The 26,465-nt window shown below is 26.5% G+C and overlaps 1 protein-coding gene across 7 annotated transcripts; it reads right to left on the bottom strand.

The window, feature by feature from the left end:
* Positions 1-762: 762 nt before the first annotated feature.
* Positions 763-16,379, bottom strand: sky (GTPase-activating protein skywalker). 7 transcript variants are annotated; one of them, XM_011504583.1, is made up of 12 exons: positions 14,841-15,002; positions 9,660-10,124; positions 9,190-9,378; positions 8,983-9,107; positions 8,672-8,818; positions 8,431-8,565; positions 8,073-8,291; positions 7,493-7,522; positions 4,675-4,761; positions 2,052-2,210; positions 1,518-1,747; positions 763-1,015 (listed from the first exon to the last, which is right to left on the bottom strand). In XM_011504583.1, the coding sequence occupies exons 2-12, from the start codon at positions 10,024-10,026 to the stop codon at positions 874-876; spliced, it is 1,830 nt and encodes a 609-aa protein (XP_011502885.1). In that variant the 5' UTR covers positions 10,027-10,124; positions 14,841-15,002; the 3' UTR covers positions 763-873. The 7 variants fall into 7 exon arrangements, with proteins under 7 accessions (XP_011502885.1, XP_011502881.1, XP_011502882.1 ...); XM_011504579.1 differs by lacking the exons at positions 7,493-7,522; positions 14,841-15,002 and adding an exon at positions 16,208-16,379; XM_011504580.1 differs by lacking the exon at positions 4,675-4,761.
* Between the last annotated feature and the right edge of the window lie 10,086 nt (positions 16,380-26,465).

The raw sequence follows: 26,465 nt of genomic DNA, 5'->3' as shown, positions 1-26,465 counted from the left end.
AAAAGAATACCAAATTGAGAATTTTTAATAATTCGATCTAGCAGTTCAAGAATTATTATTGTCAAAATTTTACGTGTATGATGTAAGCTGCTGCAGTATTCATCTTGAAATATAGTGTAATGACCGCTTTGTTTTCTCTTCCTATTAATTATGTTTACTTGTTATCTTCTTATCTTACATTTATAGTAGATAATGCATTTAAGTATATTACTATTCTGTTGATAGATGTTTGATAATAATCACTATTAATATGTTAATATATTTTTAATAATTACAATTTTGTACTTTTAATTAATAAAAAAAATGCCATAAACATTTCCTATGATTCGATAAATAAATAATTAAGTCAGTATCAAAACAATGGTTATAGTTTAACAATTATGATCTTGATGAAGAGCTCAACGAAATCCGGTCTTGCAAGACAAATAAATTCGTATTGTAGAAGAGTTTTGTCGGAATGAGATGCACTACATGACGAAATTTTTCCTATTTATATTTTCATGCGCTGATTATGCAAGTGTATAATATGCATATATATATATATATATATATATATATATATATATTTGTATGAGTGTATGAATGGACTAATTAACGACAATCACGTATATTGATAATATTATTTTTAAGCAACAAGATTTTAAGAGCATTATTCTACACTCTCCTTCAAACAGCAAAAATTCTAACACTGATAAACAAAATTTGACAATAAAGAGGAATAATCAAATGAGGAAGAAATTTTATAAAGTAAAAGAGTAACGGATAATGGACAAGAGAATAAGATAAAGGAGCGCAAGAGAGACAGGCAGAAAGAGAGACAATAAATGGCAGTTAGGGAAATGAATATTTCTTGGAACCGCTACTGGCATTTTTCTAGGCCCCATGAAAACCATAAACTTCAAGGACTCTAATTTCGAAATCACCACTAGCACACAGAGGTGGATTATTGAACGTTGAGCAGCGGTCGGTCTTGCCAAACCTTATATTCTCGTCCATCCAAATTGCTTGACCATCTCTGAATGAATAAATATTTTTTCTTAGTCTTCATTTTATACTAGTATACTAAATTGTAAAAAAAAAACTTAAAACTATTTAACTTATTGAACTTACTAGTACTTACTTTAAATTAATATTAAAACATATTTGAAGGATATTATTATCAAACTTGTATAAATAAGGTTTGTATTAATGACTAATTAATAATCAAAATTACAATAAACTATGTATAAGGCGAGCAATCCTTATAGAAGACTCTATACAAATCAAACTTAAATTATTAATTGTACTGTTGACTTGTACCTTATTCATTTTTATTTTATTACATGTGTTTGATAACAAATTTCAAACCATAATTACAATTATACAGAATTATGGCTATCTTGAATCCTTTAAAATTAATTGCATTTACCAACATTTATTTAAAATATTAATTAAAAACCCTCTACAGCTATACCTTGATAAATTAAGTCCTTGAACAAGTTAAGACTTCCTAAAAATAAAAACTTTGAATAACCTACCCGCCACCAATAGTAATCATTTTCGAATCAGCGGCCATAAAAAGTTCTGCCGAATGATGGACCCTGGAATCATTGTGTGATGAATCCATACCGACCCAAGGATACTTGGCTCGCTCTGGATATAAACTAAACAGGAATGTTTCTCCCGTCCCAAAATACGCCTGTCTTTGTCCTTTGTCGTCCTTCAAATTTCTTTCGCACCACCTTGTTGAACAATATGCTCCAAATACCTTCAAATATAGCATACATTTGTATTATTGTTAATATTATTGTTTTTTTTTTAATTTTTTATTAGGCATCTATAAATACAATAATAAAATAGCAATACCGAATTTCATTGCACGACCTAACGCGTCAACTGTACGCTACTATCTTATCTAGGGCAATTGCCTAAATTCAAATTTGCAATACTTTATATGCAACATATTTTTATAGTATGCAATAATAGTATGTAGTAAGGTGAATATTTTGTCCGGAAACACAGTGACAGAATTAGTTAATATTTGTATTACAAATCACAGTAAGCAAGCTTACCTCATTATTACACGTCTTAATCATGAGGAGGGTGGGTTCGTATTTCTCTACACGTACGTAGAAAGTGGTGAGAGAACAGCCATGCTCCTCGGTGGTATACAGCAAAATTGGCTGATACATCGTAATTCGCACCGGTAACCAGGACCACAATGTAAATAACTGCCGATAAGTAAAGATCCATAAGAAAAATATTATATCTCATTCGCTCATTACGACGTATTATTGTAAATTTCTATTTTGTTATTATAGCTCTTTTTATTAGAATCTCGGTTATTGAAAGATGTTTATCTCGAATTAATGCTTATTTTGAATAACAAAATAATTAATTCAACATCGATCCATAATAATCCACATTACAAATCATGCGGCGCTTGAGCAGAACTTCGAATGTATGAAAATCTGTATGTCATATAATAAATTTTTAAGCAATTTTTCAAATCTTGTGAAAAGATTTAAAGTATATATTAATATGGCAAAATAAAATTATTTCGATCTCTTTCACACTAAATACAGAATTCAAACCGAAAACTCCATAGTAATTTTAAAGTTGCTTGATAAATGCTTTCGTTGTGTATCGTAAATTATTTTCTATTTAATTTTAAGAAATTGCAAATATTTAAAAAAAATTGACATAAAGTTCAACATATATTCAAAAATAATTACACCCGAACTGAAAAGCGAAGTATAAGGCCAAACTTATAAATTGCTGTGAGGTAGCATATAAGTGTGTTTGTATATAAATATATATTTTATAAAGACTCGTTATTTTCTTTTACTTGATAATTCTAAAATAAAATTGGATCCAGTACAATTTATATAATTTATATAAATAAAAACAAAGTTTTCTTTTATGTGTCAATATAACATGATAAATAGAAATAATGATAATGATTTAAAAATGAATATACATAAATATATTTTACAAATATTATAATTAGTTTTTGTTATTACAAATTATATTAAAAATACAAAAAAATATATAAATACTTGTTAATATTTGCAGTGTTAATAAATTGAATACCACTTCGTATATACTATACTACTTACTCATACTCTGAACGAAATATAAGTTAAATTAGGAAAGTACTTTATATATAATAAAAAATCATGCTGGCAATCAATACAGTTTGTACGTGCAACTTCATGCTAAAAATACATACATTTAAATAACACTCAAAGCTGAGGAACATAACAAAAAACTGAAATGAATTATTAAAAAAATGAACTACACAAAGATGCACAAATATAATGAATTTGGTATAGAAAAAATATTTTAATATTTTTATTAAATATATACATGCATATGTATGATATTTGTCTTTGATAGCAATAGTGACAAATTAGCAACAATTACATTAAATAGAATAATTTTAGCAACAGCTATAGCAAAAAAAAGTCTCTGAAATTCAATGATATAAATTGATATTTAATGATATATACACATAATTAATTTTTTCTACATGTATTTATATAAAAGTTGATTACCCCAAAAAATTTAAATACATAGTTATTTAACCTAAAGCTATTTAACTTATATTGCTTAAGAAAACTGTACCTTCACTGTATCTATTTACTAATGTACAAATTGTAATTAAGAGATACTTTATCTCATGCGCAGTATCAATTTTGTTGAAATTTAGATGAATCTGTTTATTTTCTAAATCTTTTCTAAAACAAAATTATACGTTTCCCTATCATTACAAATATAAGTATAAACATAACTATAAAATATTGTAATAGATTATCGTTTACAAACTAATTACCTAAGAGGAAGATAAAAATAATATCGTTATAAAAATATCAATCATTGATATTATATTGAATAATCATTGAAAAATAATATAATAGTATTTAGTATATTATTACACTTTTCATCATTAATGTAATTGCGGTTTATAAAGTATCTTCAAATATGAATTGAACAGAAAAATCAATTAACATTGCCAAAATCGACTTCGTTTACTGTATATATATATATATATATATATATATATATATATATATATATATGTATGTATGTATATATATATATAAATTAACACATAAATTTATTCTTGAAATATTGTATATTAATCTTTTTAATATAAATATGATGTTTCAATACTAAAAAAATGAGGCTAATAAATATTAAATAACCAGAAAGTAAAAATTTTAATAAAATACAATAAAAAAATAAAAAGATAGAAAAAATCAAAAATATAAACAATATATACTTTAATATTTTTTTACAAATTTCTCTTAATGAACTTATATTACTTGCTATTATTTTTATTATTATTTAGTATCAGACTGAAGCTATACACTAATGATAACAAATGTCTATTAATTTAATATAACGCAGCAAAAGCAGCAATGGCAACAGTTTAAATAATATTAAATATTTCATGGCATTTCATATATATATATGTATATGTATAAGTAGATCATTGAAAATAAATATTGTAAATAAAAATAATTATAAATTGTACTATAATAAATTCACATGCCACAGGCACGTCGAAGTCACCTACAAATAAATACAAAAGGTAATGAATAAGTGATAAAATAAAAATGGTATATACAAAAAGAAACGAACAAATCAGCAAATGTGGCAGGATACTGTTGACCATATCCAGGTACTTACGTCGGGCATATCAAGTATCTGAGAGCGTATGCTTTGTATAGGATAAACGCCCATTGAAAGAGCCCGTGGTCCAGGACTATGTGCGCCCTATTTACATTGATACCCATCATAATTGCAATCCATCATGCGATGAATGTCGAATCCATGGAGAATGCAGCGCAAACACAAAGATAACATACGAAGCTATGAATTTAGGTAAACGATGAAATTTTCTCTTTCCTTTTTCACTCTTTCTTTCCTATCTATTCTCTCTCTCTCTCGCACACACACGCATACACACACACACGCTCTCTCTCTCTCTCTCTCTCTCTCTCTCTCTCTCTCTCACCCTCACGCTATTTCATTCAAGTTTTCTTTCAAAGAAAACATTGAACCTTTGAAAAATAAAACAAATGGAAACAAAGATATAAAATTTTCTTTACACTTTTTATTTAGTTATTTATTTCGAGCTATTTCGAGTGAGTATTAAAAGATAAATTAACAATACAAATTAATATTTGAAAATATTACTATACCATGGCCTGTCGATCAGTAATCATTAGCCGACGATTTATTATAGAAACTATAAATAGTTTTGATTTATATACATACGTATACTAATGAATTTATTTTTCATTTATTTTATAATAGCAAATTGAATAAAATGTGTTAATAACGAGAAAAAAATAGTAGTTCCGCAAAATAACGTTGGTGTAGGTAAGATAAAGGATGGAACAGGATAAGAAACATTTCTTGTAAATAAAATATTAATGTAAAAAACAAATTTTTAATCATATATACATATATATTATATATAGTGTATACATTATTAAAATATCAATTATAAGATATTTTTTATATACATTATGTTACACAATTTCCTTTAAAAATATTAATGACTTTAATTAAAAATATACTGAATGAAAAATTGAGATAAAAGGAAACTAATTAATTTATTTGTAAATAATACTTAGTAATAAATAAACATGAAATATGTTTAAATAGAAAAAAATGAACATAATCAATTAATAAAATATAAAGCAAAAAGTTACTTACTGCTTGTAAAACTTTGATTAATATTGTGTAAAATTTCTTGAAATAAACATTTTTTTCTACAACTTATACTAAATAAAATAAAATATGTAAATCTGCCATAACAATGTATAGATAAGTAAATTTCCATTAACAAGATTAATGAATTTAATCAAAATTTAATAATTTTAATAATTAAAAATTTAAATAATTCATAATATTTTAAGATATTTTCGTAAGATCCAAAGTTCAAAGGAAAATCAATGCATACATATAAAAAATTTAATCCTAAGATAAATATTTTTTGTATAAAAATCTAATTTTAGACTAACGCAAATTGATTTTGTCAAACAAAAAAAGATTCATATGTTTCTGATAGGTTCATTCTATGTCGAATTCTTTTTTTAGCGGTAGCACTAAAAAAATGTTTTAATTCCAAACAGTGTATACTATATTTTTTCAATTAGTACTTGTATAATTGTCTGAAGAGCACAGATTGATAATTAATATAACGCAATTTTTCTGCGAACGTTTAAAATCGAGAACAAATAACAAAGATAAGCAAATATATAGAATCAGAAGCTACCATGCATCATAATTAAGTTGAAGTAATAATGTGAGTCATTTTCAATTATATTCGAAACATGACTGTTATTCACAGAAAGAAAATCATTGTTAGAAAGATTTATGGACTACTATTTATATACGTCTCTATTTAATAAATATATTAGTCGAGGTTATGCATGCGCAAGCAAAAAATTTTATGTAATGCATGAATTCATAACTTTCAATATTTTCGAATTTGTCAAGAAAGTATGATAAAAGACATGAATTACGTATGAAAATTCTAAAAAATTTTCTGTTTCATGATTTTCTTTCAAATCAGAGTGACAATAAATTAATTACCAAAGATTTTAGAGATCGATTAATTACCCGTATATACCTAAAAATATTTATGTGTATACTCATATCTTTTTATACAAACCTAAAGAACTTGACGAACAATTTGGATAAAAACTGCCAGAATTCTATATTAATGGAAGAACCCTAAAAACTACTAACTAATTATTTTATGTTCGTTAAAGATAAAAAATTAACAGTCAAGTAATTTTTAAAACATGTCGTTGTACTCAAAGTGTATATCAATTTATGTTCGATTCAAGATTACCTTACCAAATATAAAATCATAATTTAATAAAACTAAAGGCCAACTAAATATTTCTAATCTTTGTTTTCTACATTAATGTGAGTTACTTTAACTTAATAGAATATCCCGTATAATTAAATATTATTACTTTTAAGAAATATTTTTTTTTAATTAAAAAATTTAATTAAATTAACATTAAAAGATAATAATTGTGTGTTTATATTATAAAATTCCTTAAGTAAATTCAATACCATTAAAAAAATTTATTGACCAGAATTTAATTAACTGTTGCATTAACTTTTTACTTTTTAATTAAAACTAAGAAACTAAGTTTCTATAATTAATTTATAAATATGAAAGATTTTGTTTTTCGATATTGAATTATCTTTAATAAAATATTTTACCAAAATTATGATTAATAATGCAAACAAGTAACACTACAAAAATTGATTATGAATATTAATACCACTCGCTGAAAAAATGAGAGCAGCAGTTGCATGTGGCGCATATGGTAACAGCGATAAAAGCCGACGACGCTATATAGTGTCGTGATGAATGAGAGTACATGTAAGTGTAACTCGAGTAGTAGTTTTATGGAGGAGAAAAAAGGTAGCACATGAAACGAACGGCACATTGTCCAAAAAGATAATTATACAATACCCTGTCTTTGTACGTGTCTTCACATTCTTTCTGAAAACAAAGTGAATCATTGAAAAAATCTTCTGTACTTTTCAGGCGTTTAAAAGTTGTTTTTTTGTCTAATTCAATATTTAAAAAGTAATCTTCGAACTTGTTTCTTAATTGATTCACTATGTAACAAAGTGGAAAAATTAATGGCGTTTCTCAACGATTGTATATAATATATATAGGTAGTACAAATATTCTATATTGCAAATGATTAAGCAACCATAGATCTTACACAAAAACCAAGTTTGTTAAAATATGATATTTTGATATCATATTAGCCCTGCACCATTGTTACTGTCTTTTTGGAAAAAGAGAAAATAGGATGGAGAAAAAGAAAGATATAAAGAGAAATTGCTAGTTAAAACATTCGTATCTAAAAGAAACAATTTGTATTCAAATAATGTAATTAAAACAAATTATACATGTTTTTACGTTAGTACTCATAGTTTTTATTATATATTTTCATATATTAATATTCAAAAATAAAATAATTTTTCTCAAAATAAAAAGATAGCACTATTATTTAGGAATCTGTTAATGCTAGTTCACTTACCTCTCTTATTGTGAGGGTGTGGGACATCATTTGAATGTTCATTTGCGATTGACTTGTTGGCAGTGTATCGGTTGACCGTGATTTTACTAATGATTTGGATGCTGATATCACATTTCGGCTTTTCAAATTCATTTCAATGCTAATGAATACTCTTGATATGTATGCCGAACTCAATCCACGAATACCAAATGCAGTACGCAGAAACTTTGCTGGTGTCACCTATAATCAATGATAAAAATACTAAATTATTTCAATTGAGAAAGAAAAAAAATTATAAATCTATAGATGGATTATAACATTATATATTAAGTAAAATTAGTAGCTTCTTATATAAGTAAAAATAAAAAACTATATATACCGGTATCTGCCTGCAAAACTTTGAAAGGGCTGCATCTATACCATTCTTTGTAATTTCAGCCATCCATTCTGAAGTTTGTGATGACGAATGTTTATAGAATAATAAAATGATAGCCATAGCTACCCTGTAGAAGACCTAAAAAGTTATATCATTGATTACTAAATGTTCTGATATTTTATGAAACTTCTATTCTTTATAGTGATATAACTTTTAAGTTGAATTTTTAACTTCATTTACTAACTTTAATGCCTTCATGTAGAAAACAGTCCATAACTCTGACTAGATGTTGAAATGGAAGCAGATGTAAAATCCACCAGATCCAGTCCATATAGATTCTTTCTGCTCTTGATACCGAACAGTGTCGAGCTAAATGAACTGCAGCAGATTTCTGTAATTAAAGCAAATTGATAAAACATTGATTAAAAATAATAAAATTTTGTAGAAATGTAGCCGTAGTTGAAAAAAAATTTGTAATTTGTTAAAAATGTTTTTTCATAGATAATTCTCACTTTTTCTTAAAATTACAAATGCAGTTACATAATAAATACATACCACATGTTTCTTTGTAATTTGTTCTACAGTTTTCCATGTTACTTCATTAAGGAGCTTTGTTTGCGTAATAAACATTTTTTTCTTAGATGCCACTAAGCTTTGTACACAATGATAACATTGTTCCTCTAAAATATTAAAAATTCATTTAATCAATTTGAATAAATTAAAAAATTTTATAAATTAATTACAATTATTGTTTTAATAAACCTGGCATAAAATGTAGAAGTAAAGCAGTAATAGGATAAAGTGATGGGCTGTATGTTATATCTGGACATGCATAACCTAGAACTGATACAATTCTGTCTGCAACACTTCTACCTTTGCGAGTCAAGTTATACGATAAGCAGTGAGTACTATCGACAAATGGTGGCAACATAATTGATTGCTCTGGTAATTCTATAAAATCGTAAATCATCGAAAAATAATATTAAATAAATTTAAATAAAAAAATCATAAAAACATAACCTTAAATCATTTTTGTATTTTTGTTTATCAATTTTTTTTAATTTTTTTTCGATCAAATTTTACATATAATTTATCAATTAATTTAAGCAGCCAAATTAGTAACTGTCATATTTTGTAATATATTTTAATTAATATATTAATTTAAACTATTCATAAATAAAAATAGAAATAAAAAAGTAAAATAAGGTAAATCTATATAATTTCAAACTAACCTGTAGTTCCTAAAACTTGGCTCACCATATCCCAGTAATAACCATCCATGGTGTTATTGCCCTTAGCATGTTGGCTTATTAACGCTGGCCATAGCTGGGTTCTGATACCATTGTTAAGTGGCCATGCATTCTCCCTTAGAATAAGTTTCACCTCACGCAATCTATCTGCCTGCAGTAGTACATTGATCTCCTTGAAGGTCTTGAGAGTTTGCTTCTTACTAGTTGGTGACTCAGGCTGAATAACAATGTTGGTAGTATCAACGTGTGGTGGGAAGACATCATCAATGTCAACATTGGTTTCCTCCTCCAGTACTGATAACATATTTGATGGATTGTCCATAGAGTAGGGAGACTGCGTGACCAACATGGCAGCAGAACTAAGGATTTGGATTGTCCATTTTCCAGGCCGGTGGCATTATGAATAATCTCAAATTACGTTATTTCCTTTGAAGTTTCAGTGTTCATCTAAAACACAAAAATTTTTATATTTAATATAATTAGTCAGTGAAAATTATAGTTTACTGTTTGACATAAAAGATAATGTCTTTAGTAATAAGAGTCATAAATTCATAATACTAAGCTTGGTCGCATAAAATACCACTCACAATCTGACCAAATTAGTACTCCGGAGATGAGATACTATTCTTATCATTAAGAAATATACCTAGTGTCATTCACATTAATTCTAAAATCAAGCCATTTATACAGACTTATTATTATGACTACAATTTACTTCTACTATATTTTTAATTTATTAATATACTAATTTTTTATTGTTTCATTTTTTTATATATTTATCTGACAATATATGTTTTAGATTAAGAAAAAATAATTATATAATAAAAATGACTATAATTTTAATTTTTTTTTTGTTTTGAAATTATATAAATTTGCTTCAAGTGTAATTAGATAAAAGCATGAAAATTTTAAATATACTGAATATATCCTTCTTTATATTTATTTTGACTTCTTTCTTTTTCCATATATCATTAACTTATTAAGTGAAATAATTCATTAGCTTATCTTATGAATAAATAAACATGTTAAAATTAGATTTACAAATATATTTCTACTCTATAGTTGAGAATTTTTAACATAAGTTTCTACATAATTAATTATAATATGATATATTTAATTAACTATAATGACAATATTTAAATCGTTTACTTTTATAATCATATTTGTGCCCAAATTTGGTTTAATATATTTAAACTATGATTTAAGTAGTATAATTTAAGTAGTTCAATTTGAAAACAGATATTGACCTTGATATACTTTAACTGTAAGCTTTATAAATTTAAATTATGGACTTCATAAGGAATAAAAAATGACAACAAGAGCTCTAGAAAATATTTATGTCTAAAAAGCAGAAACCTCCCATTAAAGATTAGTTTTACCATTAATCTTTACAATAAATAATTAATATTTAATTTATTAGTAATCTAATATATAATTATAAATAATTTTAAATAATTTATCAATTTTTAAATAATTGACCATTTATTAAATTGTTTATTTTAGTATTGTACTAATCGTATGGTATATGTACTATATAATTACTATATTAGAATTTCTGTAAATTGGCTGTTGTTTTTAATAAAATCATTTCAGGAGGAACTCATGTATATTAATGTAAAATGTTAATATATTAATATAACTTATATACTTGAAAAAACTAATTAAAAAACTATAATACTATAAATTTTACATTAAATATATAATTTTGGCAGTTACATTGCTAAAAGTAATAATTTATCATTACATAAAAATAATTATTATATAATAAATCATGATTAATGTATTTTTTCCATTTAGCTCAACTATAGGCAGCAACATAAGATTAATATAAGTTTAATAATTAATATAAGATTGATTATTATTAAACGATATAAAAAGTAAAAAACTGGTACAGAAATAATTTCAATATTCTTCTATATTAAAATTAAAATTTATTTGATAGAAAGTTATTCGATTAGAAACTTGTAATTTTATATATAGCACATATATAGATAGCTCATGATTTACACGATGCGTTAGACAAATTCTATCGGATAAATGTTATCACGTTAAAAATTCCATTTAAACCACTTGAGTGTATAAATATATTTTATTAAAGCCTAATGCAGAAAAGCAATTATACATTATGGAGATCGGAGATACATATTAATAGTTTGACTTCTTCTTAATACTTGTATGTAGTTATTATCATTTAAATTTAAACTTTTTATCATGTTTTTTCCAATAAAGCATTACATTCAAATTTTAAAGACATTCAAAGAAGTCTACTTTGAACTATATTACATTTTAAAGATATTTTTCTCTCAGACTTCAAATATTTCAATGGCACCATTCCAACTCATATGACACTGTATACGTATTATGTGTTTTGTGCAACAGCATTTCATTAGTAAAATTATTAATTTCTAACCCAAATTCATTTAAATTGCTTTTAAATCTTTATTTTTATAAAAAAAGATTTTTTTTATACTTATTGAATAAATAAATATTCACAAAATTGATAAAATAAATTGGTTTTACTTCCAACAGTTTGTGAAAACATCTTGTTAAGGTAGTTAACATAATCTTTATTTTATATTTTTAAGTAGTAATTTAAAAATATAAATTTATTTAAATACAAGTAATTATAACTTTAAGTTAAAAACCTAAATGTTATAAAAAATATTGATTTAATTGAAAATATAAATAAAATATATACAACATTTATTAATTGTTTTCAAATTGTTTTTAATTCTAAAAATATATACATGTTGAAATTTATTATAATAATAGGAAAATGTTATTTTATTATATTATAAAAAAAAAAAAATAGATAAAATTACATTTTAGAATTTTATAAAATTTACTTGTCAAGCACATCAAAGATTATGAAATTTATCAAATATTGAAAGGTAACTCAATCAACTATCTACATCATTAAATTAATATTTTGTTATAAATATTGAGCAGAAAAAAATGTACATAAATTAAACGATTTTTTCAAATAAAAAGATATTTTTAAACGTATATTTTTATAATACCTGAGAGATTCTACAGTAAGTAAAAAGACTGAAGAATAAAAGTAAACGTAAAAGTTTAACATCATAAATAAACGATATCCTCCTTTGCATCAGAACAAGTCGTTAAATTAAATCGATACGTCTATAAACAAAACTATGTACGAATGACGTGCGCTAAAACTCGTAGGTAATCTTTAATCGATTCAGGGAGTCTCAAGCATCTGTATATACACATTTCACTACTAGCAGTTGCATACAGTCTTAAAAACGATCTCGAGCACTTTGATGTTTCACGCCAAATTCATATTTCATTCTATTATTTTAATTTTTTATTTATTTATTTTTTTTATACAGCAAACTAACCTTAAAAAGGCATCAATAATCCACTGACTAGTTAATTTTTATTACAATTGTTCGATAAGAATATTGGTGTTTTTCTTTTTGACATGTAAATTTGAGATTAACCAATTATTTATATACAGTACACAAAAGTCACATTCACGCCACACGACAGCTGAGGTTTGATATTTACACAGTACGAAATGAGGAAATAAGGGCGTAGCCGAATATATATATATATATATATATATATATATATATATATATATATATATGCCTGTGCGTTCTATGCTGTGCTGTTGTGTGGCTGAGTGTGCGTGCGTGCGTGTGTGTGTGTGCGCGCACGCGCGTGTGTGCACGTGTGTACACGTTGTGTATGTATATATATTAGAAAAGGGCCACGAGCAAAGTCGAGCGTCGTACAAAAAAAGTTACGTACTATGTTGTACGAAGGTCTACTGGCTCTCGTAGTCACAGGCCTAGAAGAACATCGAGATACAGGGAGGCAGGAGGACACAAAGCACACAATCGATATCGAAGTGACAGTCGAAATTTCTTTTTCTCCCTCCACAATACACTACCTGCGCGACCCAGATAAAGAAGCTCGAACACGGAAGGGCTGTAGGCTGTGGGTACCGAAGCCGCGAAAGACTTGACTTATCAAAATCCGGGTGGAATGATCCAACGAAAGTAAGAACTAAACCCTCGAGAGTTAACCCCACCCTCCCAGCAGAACGGACTTTGAACTCTTTTAAATCACTCTGGAATTAGGAGAAAAGAGATGGAATGGAATGATATATCCGTCAAACACACTTGTCCTTGGTTTCTTTACTATTAATGTTCATGATTTTTGGCGATTAACAATGCAGAATTATTTTTCTTTACATATAGACAGAGAGAGAGAGAGAGAGAGAGAGAGAGAGAGACCCACACACAGACACATAGACACATCATTAAATTTATCATAGTTTATTGTCATCATAATTATCATCGGTGTGTCATTATTATTATTATTATTATTATTATTATTATTATTATTATTGTTATTGTTATTGTTATTTTTATTTTTATTGTTAGTTATTGTTATTGTTGCTATTCTTCTCCTTCTTCTTCTTCTTCTTCTTCTTCTTATTATTATTATTATTATTATTATTATTATTATTATTATTATTATTATTATTATTATTATTATTACTATTACTATTACTATTATTAGTACTACTATTAGTATTGTTGTCGTTGTTATTATATTATAGAAATTTAATTGGTTTCACAACTGTTCAATTCAGATATTGATTATTGAGTTAACTATTTTACTTGGTATAAAACAGTCTAACCTAACTTCTTATGTATTAGAAACTAAACATTTAATTACAAATTTAGATAAAAATTTGTACAACTAGATTTACTACCATTTACAAGAAATGCACAAGAAATATCTGCACTTGTTGCAATAGTTTTTATATATTACGAATATTTATTATTGGCCGACTGTGTGCAATAACAACGTTCGAAAATTTTTAAATTAATGGCATTTTATCCACTGTGTAAAGATCATAATGAAGAGAATAATGAAATAATTCTTTTCAAATGGAGTCCCTTTCTCGTTGAATTAACGAAAAATCCATATTTTTTAGAAATACATGAAAGCACGCAAATGCATTCAAAAAATAAGAATCACAACCGTAACGTACTTTACTTTCAACTATCTCACCTTCCAGTGGAATTAAAAAAAGCTAATAAATAAATTAACTATGCAAATTAACAAATGGCACTTGTAATGTGAAACATAAAAAAAACACTTTTATAATTGTTCTATACTCACTGTAAATTGTTTAAGAATCCTGTCATTAACAACAACGAGACTCGTTTGGACATCGTTTTCGACGCTCCGAGATAATGACTGTAAAATAGCAGCAGTGCCAAGACGTTGTTGAACGTCGTCCTGCCGCTGATCTGCCCTCGTCGACGTCGTCGTCGTCGTCGTCGTCGTCGTCGTCGTTGTCGTCGCGTGCATGAAATTCGCCGTAATCAGAATTTCAGTAACCTCCTCGTTAAAAAAAACTTGACAGTAAATGCACGCACGAATGAAAGATGATACAATAGGAAAACATAAATAGATAAAATGATAGAAAACTTACAACTTTGTACATATACTCTTCCTTGACTCTTCGGTTCTATTGATGGGTATTCAAACACTTAACACGTTTCGGTACTTAGTATGAGTTGCGAGTATGCACAGATGCGTGCGCGTGCCTTTGTTGAATAAACCTGGTAAAATAAAGTGACAACAGAACTAGCTAAAATAAAAATTTGCAAAAATAAAGCATAAGAAAAATAGTGAAAGAGAAGGAAAGTGGGTGAGGTGGAAAGAGAGGGAGAGAGAGAGAGAGAGAGAGAGAGAGAGAGAGAGAGGTAAGCAAGCAAAACAAGAAGTATTCCAGGAAGGAAAAATTAAAAATGAACAGTTCGTTGCAACATCCACTTCAGTCGCTCTCTCTCTCTCTCTCTCTCTCTCTCTCTCTCTCTCTCTTTCCTTCTCTTTCTGTTACTTTTCTCACGCTATCTTTTTGCAAAGCACGACGTCAATTGTGGACGAGTCACGAGTCATATGAATAGTCGTCCACAGCGGCTCATCTCACCTGCGCCACACATTAGGTAAACTAATCGTGTTCGCCCCCTTTGCGAAACCACTAATAAAACAGTCAATGCAAATGGAAGCGACAGCTACACTTGTCGATTGTTACGACAGTATCGCGCGTCGTCGTGGCCGCGTGTGTCAGACCACGATGATTAGCGGACACACACTACATACTGTTTGACACGCACACCCTCCCACTCTCACTCTCTCTCTCCCTCTCTAATTCGCTTAGCCACCCCCCTCCCTCTTCTTATCACAAACCCTATTTCTATCATTGCACATGTGTGTCTTTATTTGCGTCTGTTTCTTTCCCATACATACTCGTTGCCAATACCTGTCAGCACAGCGGCGATAAACAGCAGCTTCCTTCCTATCGACTTACATTTAATACGGATAGACAGACACTGCGCGGGAATGGGTGGGGAAGGGGGAGGGGATAGGAACGCAAATGAGTTATTGGGGTGTAGTAAGAACGGGATGGGTAAGGGGTGGGGCTGGGGTGGAGCGAGCAGCGAGTGTCAGCCGATAAGATCGCGCGGCACCGCCTTTACCTTAAAATTATCAGGTATTCTCTCTGAGCCGCAAATGCAGCCACAAATGCAGCCACAAATCAGGCAGGCGGAAAGAGCGTTCGGCTTCGGATCAGCGCCCGATTGTGCACCCCGACGAGGAGTACGAAGATGAGCTGTACGCGGACAATCGGCCAAAAGAAGAGAAGACGTTATCTTCATCTACCTCTCCTGTTCGCTCGCGTTTGCTCGGCAGCCGCTTCTTACCCTTTCACAGCGCGCGAAACTGCTACGGCGTGCGCCTCCGCTCTTTTATCTCGCTCCTTCACGTGTTGATCTCGGAAAGTGCGAAAGAGAGAAAGTCAGAGTGAGAGAGAGAGAGAGAGAGAGAGAGAGAGAGAGAGGCGCGAAGAAGAAGAAACAGCAATTCGCGCAACGGCGTATAATAACCTCAGGGCCTCTTTTTACATGGGCGCGCGCGCGCCTGCGTAGAGCAGAGCAACCGAAAAGCTTGCGAGCGCGATCCGATTGCGCCTCTGGGTGCTCGCACAGGTCTCTACGCCGCGACGCGAGATGCATCCGCCCAGCGGCGAGGGACCTCGGGCCCGTATTAGCCGCGATGAGGAGCTCTCATCCTGGTTGGGTGCACACGTACGTAAGCAGCTGACTGATGGGCGGACGAACACTGCTGGCACAGACGTAACGAGAGGCTCCGGCGCCCTATCGAAAGCGCTCCTGTCCGTATACACACGACAAGCTTTTGCTTTTTGCCTTTGCTAGCAATTTTATATTGCTGGTCTCTCCCGCGATGTGCGTTTCTTCAAGCATTTGAACGAAGATGACTACGGAAAATGACGGTTAGACGACACTTTGATATTATAGTTCTGGCCAACATTCCTTATGTCCGTATACTTTAGGGAAAAAAAACTGGTACTAATGATAATATTGATAACAATGACGATGATAATCAATTATATAGACAATATTGGTTGCTCTTCATTAATTATATTCATTGATTAACACAAAGTGATTCTTTTGTCTTCACTAAAGCATAATTCAAAATAGAAAATTTGATCCCATTTGGATCTCTTAATCGGCTACGTGATGCAAATAAGTTATTATATTTGATTTTTTATTTTATATTATCTTTGCATAATGTTTGGATAAATAATTAGACGTAATGATGCGAAAGAATCGGAGTTTATTTTATAAATGTCATTAGATTTCCTAGATTTCATAATAAATATAAGATAAACTTCCATTATACGAAAGAAATTGATAGAATAAAGTCTAAACTATCGGATTTAACGACCATTGGGGAATCATTATGCATTACGATTTTACGGTATTTCTGCACTTTTACAGAAAACATGTTAACTCTGATAACAAAGTATTTTTCTCTTCATAATAAATCATAAATTATAAAGAAATATAAATTGAAATTATTTCGTAGCTACTTTTGTACAAAAAAAAAACAAAATAATTTTTTCATTGATGCAGATTTATTATATAATTTATTAATTATATAATTTATGAATTTTAATTACACAAGTGTAAAAATTAATATCTAGAGAGACTGATATTTATTCCGCCATTTATAACTTTTAATCAATTAAAGTTAAAATTTTGCGATACGACAGAGTGCTTTCTATTTCAAATCTTCATAGTAAGAAATCAATATCTAAGCATTAAATAAATTGCCGACTGTGATCTTATTTTTAGCCTAAATTTAAATGGAATGGTAACATTTAAATGGAAGGAAAGAATTATAAATAGTTCGATACCCACAGTAATTTTAAACAATCTTTTCAATATTTGAAAGAATTCTGACAAATAAAGGAATTTCTTTTATTTTTAAATACATTTCATGTTAATAATATAATATATTTTCTTAATTGTAGTTAAAAATTGTATATGTTTCACATAACATAAAATGACTACTAAAAACAATTTTTATAAATACAAAAATCGAAGACGAACAGCAGTGACTGATATAAAAACAAGTATTATAGCAATGTCATAACCTACATTGTTTAATGTTAGTAAAGATAAATGGGGATTGGAAAATTGGAGTCGTCATCACGAGGTACAATAAGGAGAAATAAAGATTTTCAATTATCATTGAAGTACACTATTGTATTGATAATGAAGTCGAAAAGGATACACATATGTATAGAATACTTACACAAATATAAGGTAAACAATATAAACAAGCTAATGCAAATCTATTCTGAAAGCGTGAAACGAAACACCTGCCGATCAATCAAGGCGTAATTAACTAGAAAAGAAACAAACCGAAAACAAATTGCTTGAGCAGGCAATGAATACAGCTAGTAAGAAAAATATATTGAAAATAATTGCGGAAATACCCAATAATGACTAAAAATCCAAAGTCTTAAAAGAATCCAACGAAACGAATCACCGTCCCGACGTCATGTAGGAAGCTGTTTGATTGTTGTTACAGCAGTATTTTAAGACTGTATACTTCGCACTCGGCTAAGCTTTCTGAATACAATCATACAACAACTAAGCTTTGAAGCCAAAAAACCAAAATGCTATATCAATACCCTTGATAAAAAAAATCTTTAGAATTAGATTTAAAAATTATATTAATATGCTGATTACAATTTAATATTTGTCCAGATGATAATAGATATGAATAAATAATGCACCAATAGAAGAAAAACTTAAAAGTTGAATTTAAGAGTTACATTGGAGTCTGTCAACATCTGAAATAATATAAATGATCATTTTAAGAACTCCAATAATGTTAAATTATATTAATAACTTTCATTATTTCATATATATTTTCGCGTGTTTTTTACATAAACTGATTAATTAACAGGTAATAAAATACTTGTAGTATGCACTCTGAATTAATAGAACAAAAAATTAACTTTAAAATTAGAATTTACTTTTAATGCATATAAAAATATAAAACGAAAATTTTATTATTTAAAATTCAATAAATCACATCTCTTAATCGTTATTTAATCAATTTGAAAATGTAAATATAATTCTACATACTTCGATATATTATAATTTATAGATACCAGTTTTAATTATTAAACAGCGTATAATAAATTATTATTATTTTATGATCAAAGAATTTGTCATGGATTACTATACTTTATTTAATTAAATTAGATTAATATTGAAGTATTTGTTAAAATAATAATACATTAATAGTTGTAGCGATAGCAATAGTTCAAAAGAACTTGATTTCAAAAATATATTCGTTCAGTATAATTACTTCTAGATTTTATTTTGTTGTTTTTGAAATAATATTTTATTCCACCGTATTTACATAAATAAATTCTATTACTTATGTAATAGAATTATACATTTTTCTTTTATAAAATTTTTATTACGATTATCTCTTAATAAAACCAGAAAATAAATAAATGAAATTTTTTTGCATATCTCAGTTATTTTTTAGTACAAAATCGAATAATCGATCATCGGTATATTGTTTTTATCTACTTATATAAATATTATGTCTAATAATAAATAATTTTAATTTTTTTAAATTATTTTTCATACAATTTTACATGATTAACAATAAAATATTCCGTTATGTTCTCATATTATGAATAACTGATCCGCTCTAACTATGTACAATACTATGCATTTTTTTATTCTTTTTTTTTTAAATAAATTTCCTAAAATAAAATTTATGTTTAGTATTATTATAAATAAAATTAAATTAAAATGAATCAATTAAATTCTCTAAAAATAAAGTGTATTTTTTTAATAAAATAAGTTTCATTACTTTCTATTATTCATAAAATTATATTTTTGAAATAAAAAAATTAATTTTCAAACTTAATTCAAACTATATTGAATTAGTCGTATAACTTAGAGAGTAAAATGATCTTTCTAGTAAATCGGTCGTATTATACGTAATGCCTCTATAGCTTGTCGTACTTATTCTGAATTATTGAAGTTTTTGCTTTAAGTCTTAAATTACAACACAGTTAAAATATGCTCGTTTTAATTTTGCCATACTATATTGAATAATTTCTAGAGCAGTTTACTTTAAAATTCACTATATCTGTAAAAAATCTAAATATCTTTAAAAAAAAATGAAATAAGAGAAAACCTAAACTTACTACGTAAAAAAATTACGAATAATACAATTTCATTAAATCAATAGAAACAAAATATTTAAGTTTTATAATATATAATAATAAGTCGTACTTATTCTTTGAATTTTCCTAATTGTAAGTAGCTCGTTAATTTAAAAAACATTTTTATCATATACACATATTTAGTATAACTAATTATTACCATCTTATATCAATTAGTTTCAGCTTCTGTAATTCTTCTGTTTATACATATCAAAATTTGTCTTATTTGTTCAACCTTAACTAGTCTTTTACATTATCTCTTTAATCCTAATCTATCTGTTAGTATATCTAACTAATTGTATGAAATGTAATAAATTTTACTCACAATTTTACATTTTTTTTTCTTACAATTTTATAATAAGTATACATTTATATTATAAGATATATAATATATAGTATATATCATAAGAGGGATAGATTTAATTATTTGTACATTATAGTAAAACATTATTAACGGTTTGAAATCGTATTTAAGCTTTTCAAAAATTCTGAATGCATAAAATACAATTCTTCTAGTAAGACTACAAATTAAATGATATGCGAATATGAGTGATATCTGAAATCTTCTCTAAGAAATGAATTATTAATATTATTTTTTAATGTATAAAGTTAATAAAAAAAATTTTACCATTAAAAAACGGGTTTTAATTTAGAGAAGTAATTTATTGTAATAAATATATTTATATGAATAATGATGCAATTAATTTTTTAGTCATTAAATCTTAAAACGTAAAAATGTTACAATATTTCTTCAGATAAGAAAATAAATAATAAATTAGTTTAAATAATACCAAATTCATTATTTATTATATTAAAATAACTCAAGTAATTTAAACTGTTAATTGACTTATTTTCTAACTAAAAATAATATTGCCATTACTAGCATTCTTTCCACCCAAAGTAAACTAATTAAAAATATATTCTGAAGAACAGAGACTAACAATTTATTTAAATAGAATTATGAAATTCTAAAATTTAATTTATAAAATATGATACTTTGTACTTTATATTTTCATTTTCATTAATAATAAAAGTATACAAACTTATTTGAAATTGTTACTTTTCAATGCATAATACTAAATACTAACATTTTTTTATATTAATCAAATATTTCTTTAAGATAAACTTGATTTACTTCTGAATAATATTTATATTACGAAATAAGCATAAATTTAATATGAATATAAAATGTATCGATACTATAGATGTATTCTTAAATGCAATATCTATGGAAATAGTTTGTAATAAAACTGATGATCGTATAATTTTAATAAATTAATTTTCGTTCGATATATAATTAGTGAGAACTACTGTTGAATATCTTAATTAGTAGAAATATATTAAAAATAGAATAAAAAGTTTATTTATTTATTTTTCTAATTGTTTATAATTATATTATTTATTCAATATTTACTTCATTAGTATTACGTATAAATTTTTAAATATATTTTGAAAAATTCTACAGATTCTTTATTATGCAAAAGTTACGTTCGATGTGGAAAATATTAAATATATTCTCAATACAAATTTAAATATAATCAATCAATACAAAAAGTTTTTACATTTAAATCACTACTATGGCAAAATGAAAATTTTACGAATTAGGTCGATTGTTTACAAATTGAAAATGATTTTACTATTAACTCAGAAGCATAATGTTTCAATATGACTAAAAATTCGCTACATTAATTATTCAAATTTTTATTACATTAATAAAGATGAAAAAAATAATTTATTAGAAGATTTCACAATAGATAATGGATTTAAATAAAATACTGGGGTAAAAAATTCTTAGATGACTTGACTTTCTAAAAAGTTCTTGGATTCATTTTTAAGAAATATAACTTTTAAATTATTATTTATAACTACAATTTAACGGTCTACATCAGAACATCAAAATAAACGTATAAGAATTATCGGTATAACCTTTATTGAAGTAGATACATTTAAATTTATTAGTACAATAATAAATTAAAATCAGAAATACGTACCAATATTTAAACATATTATGTTTTTAAGAGATACAGACATTTATTTTGTAAAACGAGTGAAATTTTATTTATAATCTCATAATAGGAAATATAACATTTTTAACAATACTATTCATATCCTGAATAAATGTGACAATGCTTGAAACAAATGCTAGAAAAATATTTGAACTAAAAAAAGATAAATAAAGACGCTTGTATAAATAATTATGTAATAACGAGATAATGATACTCTATATTTCATTGTGTGTTATATAGATCATAAAATCACGTATATTACAATAGATAATACACGCGGATAGAATACAATAAAGTACATACAGTTTTAGTGTAAAACCGGAAAGTACAAGATCTTTAAATTCATACAGCAAACTAAAAGATATTGTTCGATTAGATTTATAAGAGGTACAGATTTATAAGTATAAGCAAGTACCTTAATTGAATTTTTATTTTAAGAAAGAGTAATACTCATTTTAAGATAAGGTAATGCAACTATTCAATAAACTTATAAATACTAAGGATAATAATAAAAATGTCAATGTTAATAATTCAATAATTTATCAAATCGTTAAATTATTAAAAAAAAAAAATTATTTTTCGTTTTCACCCTACTTAAATAATAGTTATTATTATTATTATTATTATTATTATTATTATTATTGTTATTGTTCTCGTTATTATTATATTATTATATCATTTTAAAATTGAATAATTTCAAATAAAAAATGTAAATAAATTTAATATTTGTAAAAATTTTAATTGAAAATAGTAAATATATATATATATATATCGATATAAATTCAAACCAAAGAATGCAATTAGTAAACTTAAAATTATCTTTCAAATTATAAATTTTCTAAATAAATTCCAAGATATTGATTCACATAAATGATCACAATTATAAATTGTACTATTGTGTAAGTAAAAGAATGACAACTTGAAATCTTAATTTTTATGGCATGATGGTATTTTTATAAAATAGAATTTCGCAGAATAGTTCAATAATCATATTTATATAACGAAAGACATTTCCACATGATTATTTCTTTAATAACTTTTAAGCATATCATAACTAGGCTGTTATTAATTGATACTAAAAGAAATAAATTATTGTAATATGAAGATTAGAGTTACATATGTATTGTATTACATATTGGTGCACGTATTTTTGTTTATTTTTTCTTGTCGATCTTAATTAAAATATTCGTATTTGATCTACTTATATTTTAAAATTGAAATGTAATTAATTGAATACAATGTAATGTATATTATAAAAAATATTTGTTAGAGTAAGTGGATTGTAAATGAATTACTGGAAAAGCTAACTGGTTTAATTTTAGTATAAAATATATCAATTAGAAATATTCGATGGATTCATATTTGAGAGGGAATATTGAATGGTTTGATATTTGTAAATAATGTATACAGTATTATATAAGCCACAAGGAAAGCATAATTTTAAGAAATATAGTTTAAATATAGTTTGAACGAAGTGGAAATATATATTCCAGAGACATTTTTATTAAATCTTTAATTAAATCTTTATTAAATCGTAAATATTAATTAAACATTTAGTCTGAAATTATGCATATTCTCATATTAAATAGTTCCAGAATCGTATGATGAATGTATAGATAAAAATTCAGGATAGTTATTTTCAAAAAAAAAGTTCAGTTAATTTATAAAATCTGTGTATTAAAAGTAAATAAAATTCAATGACTTAATAGTGTAATTTAATAGAGAATGGAAAAAAGCATAACTAATGTTTGTATGTTAAAAAATTTTATATAAGAGCTTTCTATTATTGGTATAAGAACTTTTCTTATTAAAACTTTTCTTTTCTGATGTATTACAACTTAAGATTATATAGTTGATTTTCGCTTATCTTATATAGCTTTTGCATTATTTCCCTAGCACATATGCAAGCTTACATGCATATAAACGAAAGTATATTTAAACTCTAATATTCCATACATATTAATGCTTAAATAAATTGAAAAACTCATATTTATATAAAAATGTTATATTTCTGTTTTTATCTTTAAAAAAATTTGCAGTTTTTAAAAGAGTTTTATCAAAAAAAAATATTGAACTGAATAACATTCATACTTATACAACTTTAATCTCTTAAAGTTTACTTGTTGCGTAAAATAATTGTTAAATATAGATAATATAAAATAAGATTAGAATAATACAATAATAAAGCTGTTAGTTCATTTTAGTATGAATAAATCCGTTAATCTAATATTCATACTCGTTTTCAACTTCGTTTCTTCCTCGTTTAATATTAAAACAGAAAGAGAGAGATAGAGATAAATAGATAGATAGAGATAGAGATAAATAGATAGATAGATAGAGAGAGAGATATAGAGAGATAGATATAGATATAGATAGAGATAGATAGATAGATAGATAGATAGATAGATAGATAGATAGATAGATAGAGAGAGAGAGAGAGAGAGAGAGAGAAAGAGATATAGGGAGAGAAAACGTTAATTCTCTAAATAATTATTTAACTAATTACAATGAATAACCACATACAATGAGTATCCATTTTAAAATAATGAATGTATAACGAAAAGCAAATGCTATAATCGACATTTAAATACTTTAAAGCAAATACACTGAATAAGTCAAAATTAGATTTAAGCAGGGCATTGCAATTTATAACTACGCTACTGTCTTATTTCTGCGGTTCATCCATAAAAAAGATTACCGCCTATCATCACGGTGCGTAAACGCTGCTCGCAAGCTTGGGAATCTTCTTGCGGGCTCATTGCGCGCGTAGGCGTTGCGCGCATGTGTAAATTAAAGGGGGAAATATGTCGGTAGACAGTTACATATACATAATGAATGAGTGCGAGAATTGCGACTCTCGGCGTAATGGATATTCGGAGCGCGGGAATTGCAAACAATGGTGGTGAACGGCTAGGTAGGACTAAACAGGCTACGAAGTTATGACTTTTTTAGAGGTGAAATTCATTGTGGCGCATGCGTTATGAGAATCGCGCCAAGCTCGCGGCAGCCGCTCCATCGAGTTTGTCTTTACATTTCTGTCCTATACACTATTATAAACTATGAACTGTTTCTTCAGATAAAAATATTAGTAATAATCGTTTGTCCAGTTTATTATATTTAGGCAAAATTCTTGTTTGAAGTAAAATGTTGAGGTTATGTTGCTTGGCTATCTGGTTTATGAATTTTTACTATAATTCGATAAATAAAAGCAAGTGTAGCGATGATTACTATTATATAAAAAACATTTGCTTTGTTTAAACATATATCCGAATATTAATTATTGAGAATAAATTCTTTAAGAAATATATAAACAATTAACGAGGAGATTGTGTAGAGCTTGAATAGAATTAACACTTGGAATAATTTCAGATAATTGTATAGTATTCTAAAACGGAATAAATATTATTTATTGTATTACATTCCGAGACAAAATATGATTTTATATATAATTGTTTCTTCTTAAATAAATTGTATAATAGTACGTTATTAATATTTACAAAGATTCTTCTGCTAATTGGTATCATTCATTTTTTACTAAAATTGCAATTAATTTTTTTCTACGGCAAAATATGATTAAATTTTTTTTATTCTGCAAGATATATATGTACCAATTATAAGTATTTTTATATTATTTGTTATTAAATTTCTAAACAGTATATGGAAATGAAATTTATTTTCAATACTATTATTAATGCAAATTATGTAAAAATTAATTATTACAGAACTACGTAATGCGTAAGTGGCGGTATCTAGCGAGAAAAAATTCAACCTTTAAAAGTTACCAATCGACGTATGATATTATCGTTAATTCAAACGTGCATATTTTATCATAATTATTCATTACTTGAACAGGAATATTACCAAGACCTTTATTTCTAAAAGTTATATTACGATCTATGTATTTCCAAACTTTTATTATAATCATAATAAGCTACTGCATAAATTTCAAAATATTATAAGTGTTCCACGAATAAAGTTCATCTCAAGCACAAAAAACTGTTTACTTTATATAAAATTTGATCTCAATTGTTTATTACTTGTGTATTTTGTATATTTGAATGTATGTTTACCATCTGAAGGTAGTTGAACAAACACTTTTTGATTGCAATTTTTTATTTATAATACATTATTTATTATATAGGTTAAGTTAAATAATTTAATTTA

This window comes from Ceratosolen solmsi, unplaced genomic scaffold (genome assembly GCF_000503995.2).
Source record: "Ceratosolen solmsi marchali unplaced genomic scaffold, CerSol_1.0 scaffold148, whole genome shotgun sequence".
NCBI classification, from domain to species: Eukaryota; Metazoa; Arthropoda; class Insecta; order Hymenoptera; family Agaonidae; genus Ceratosolen; species Ceratosolen solmsi.
Note: the sequence above shows the minus strand (reverse complement) of the source record. Positions and strands in the feature narration are given on the sequence as shown.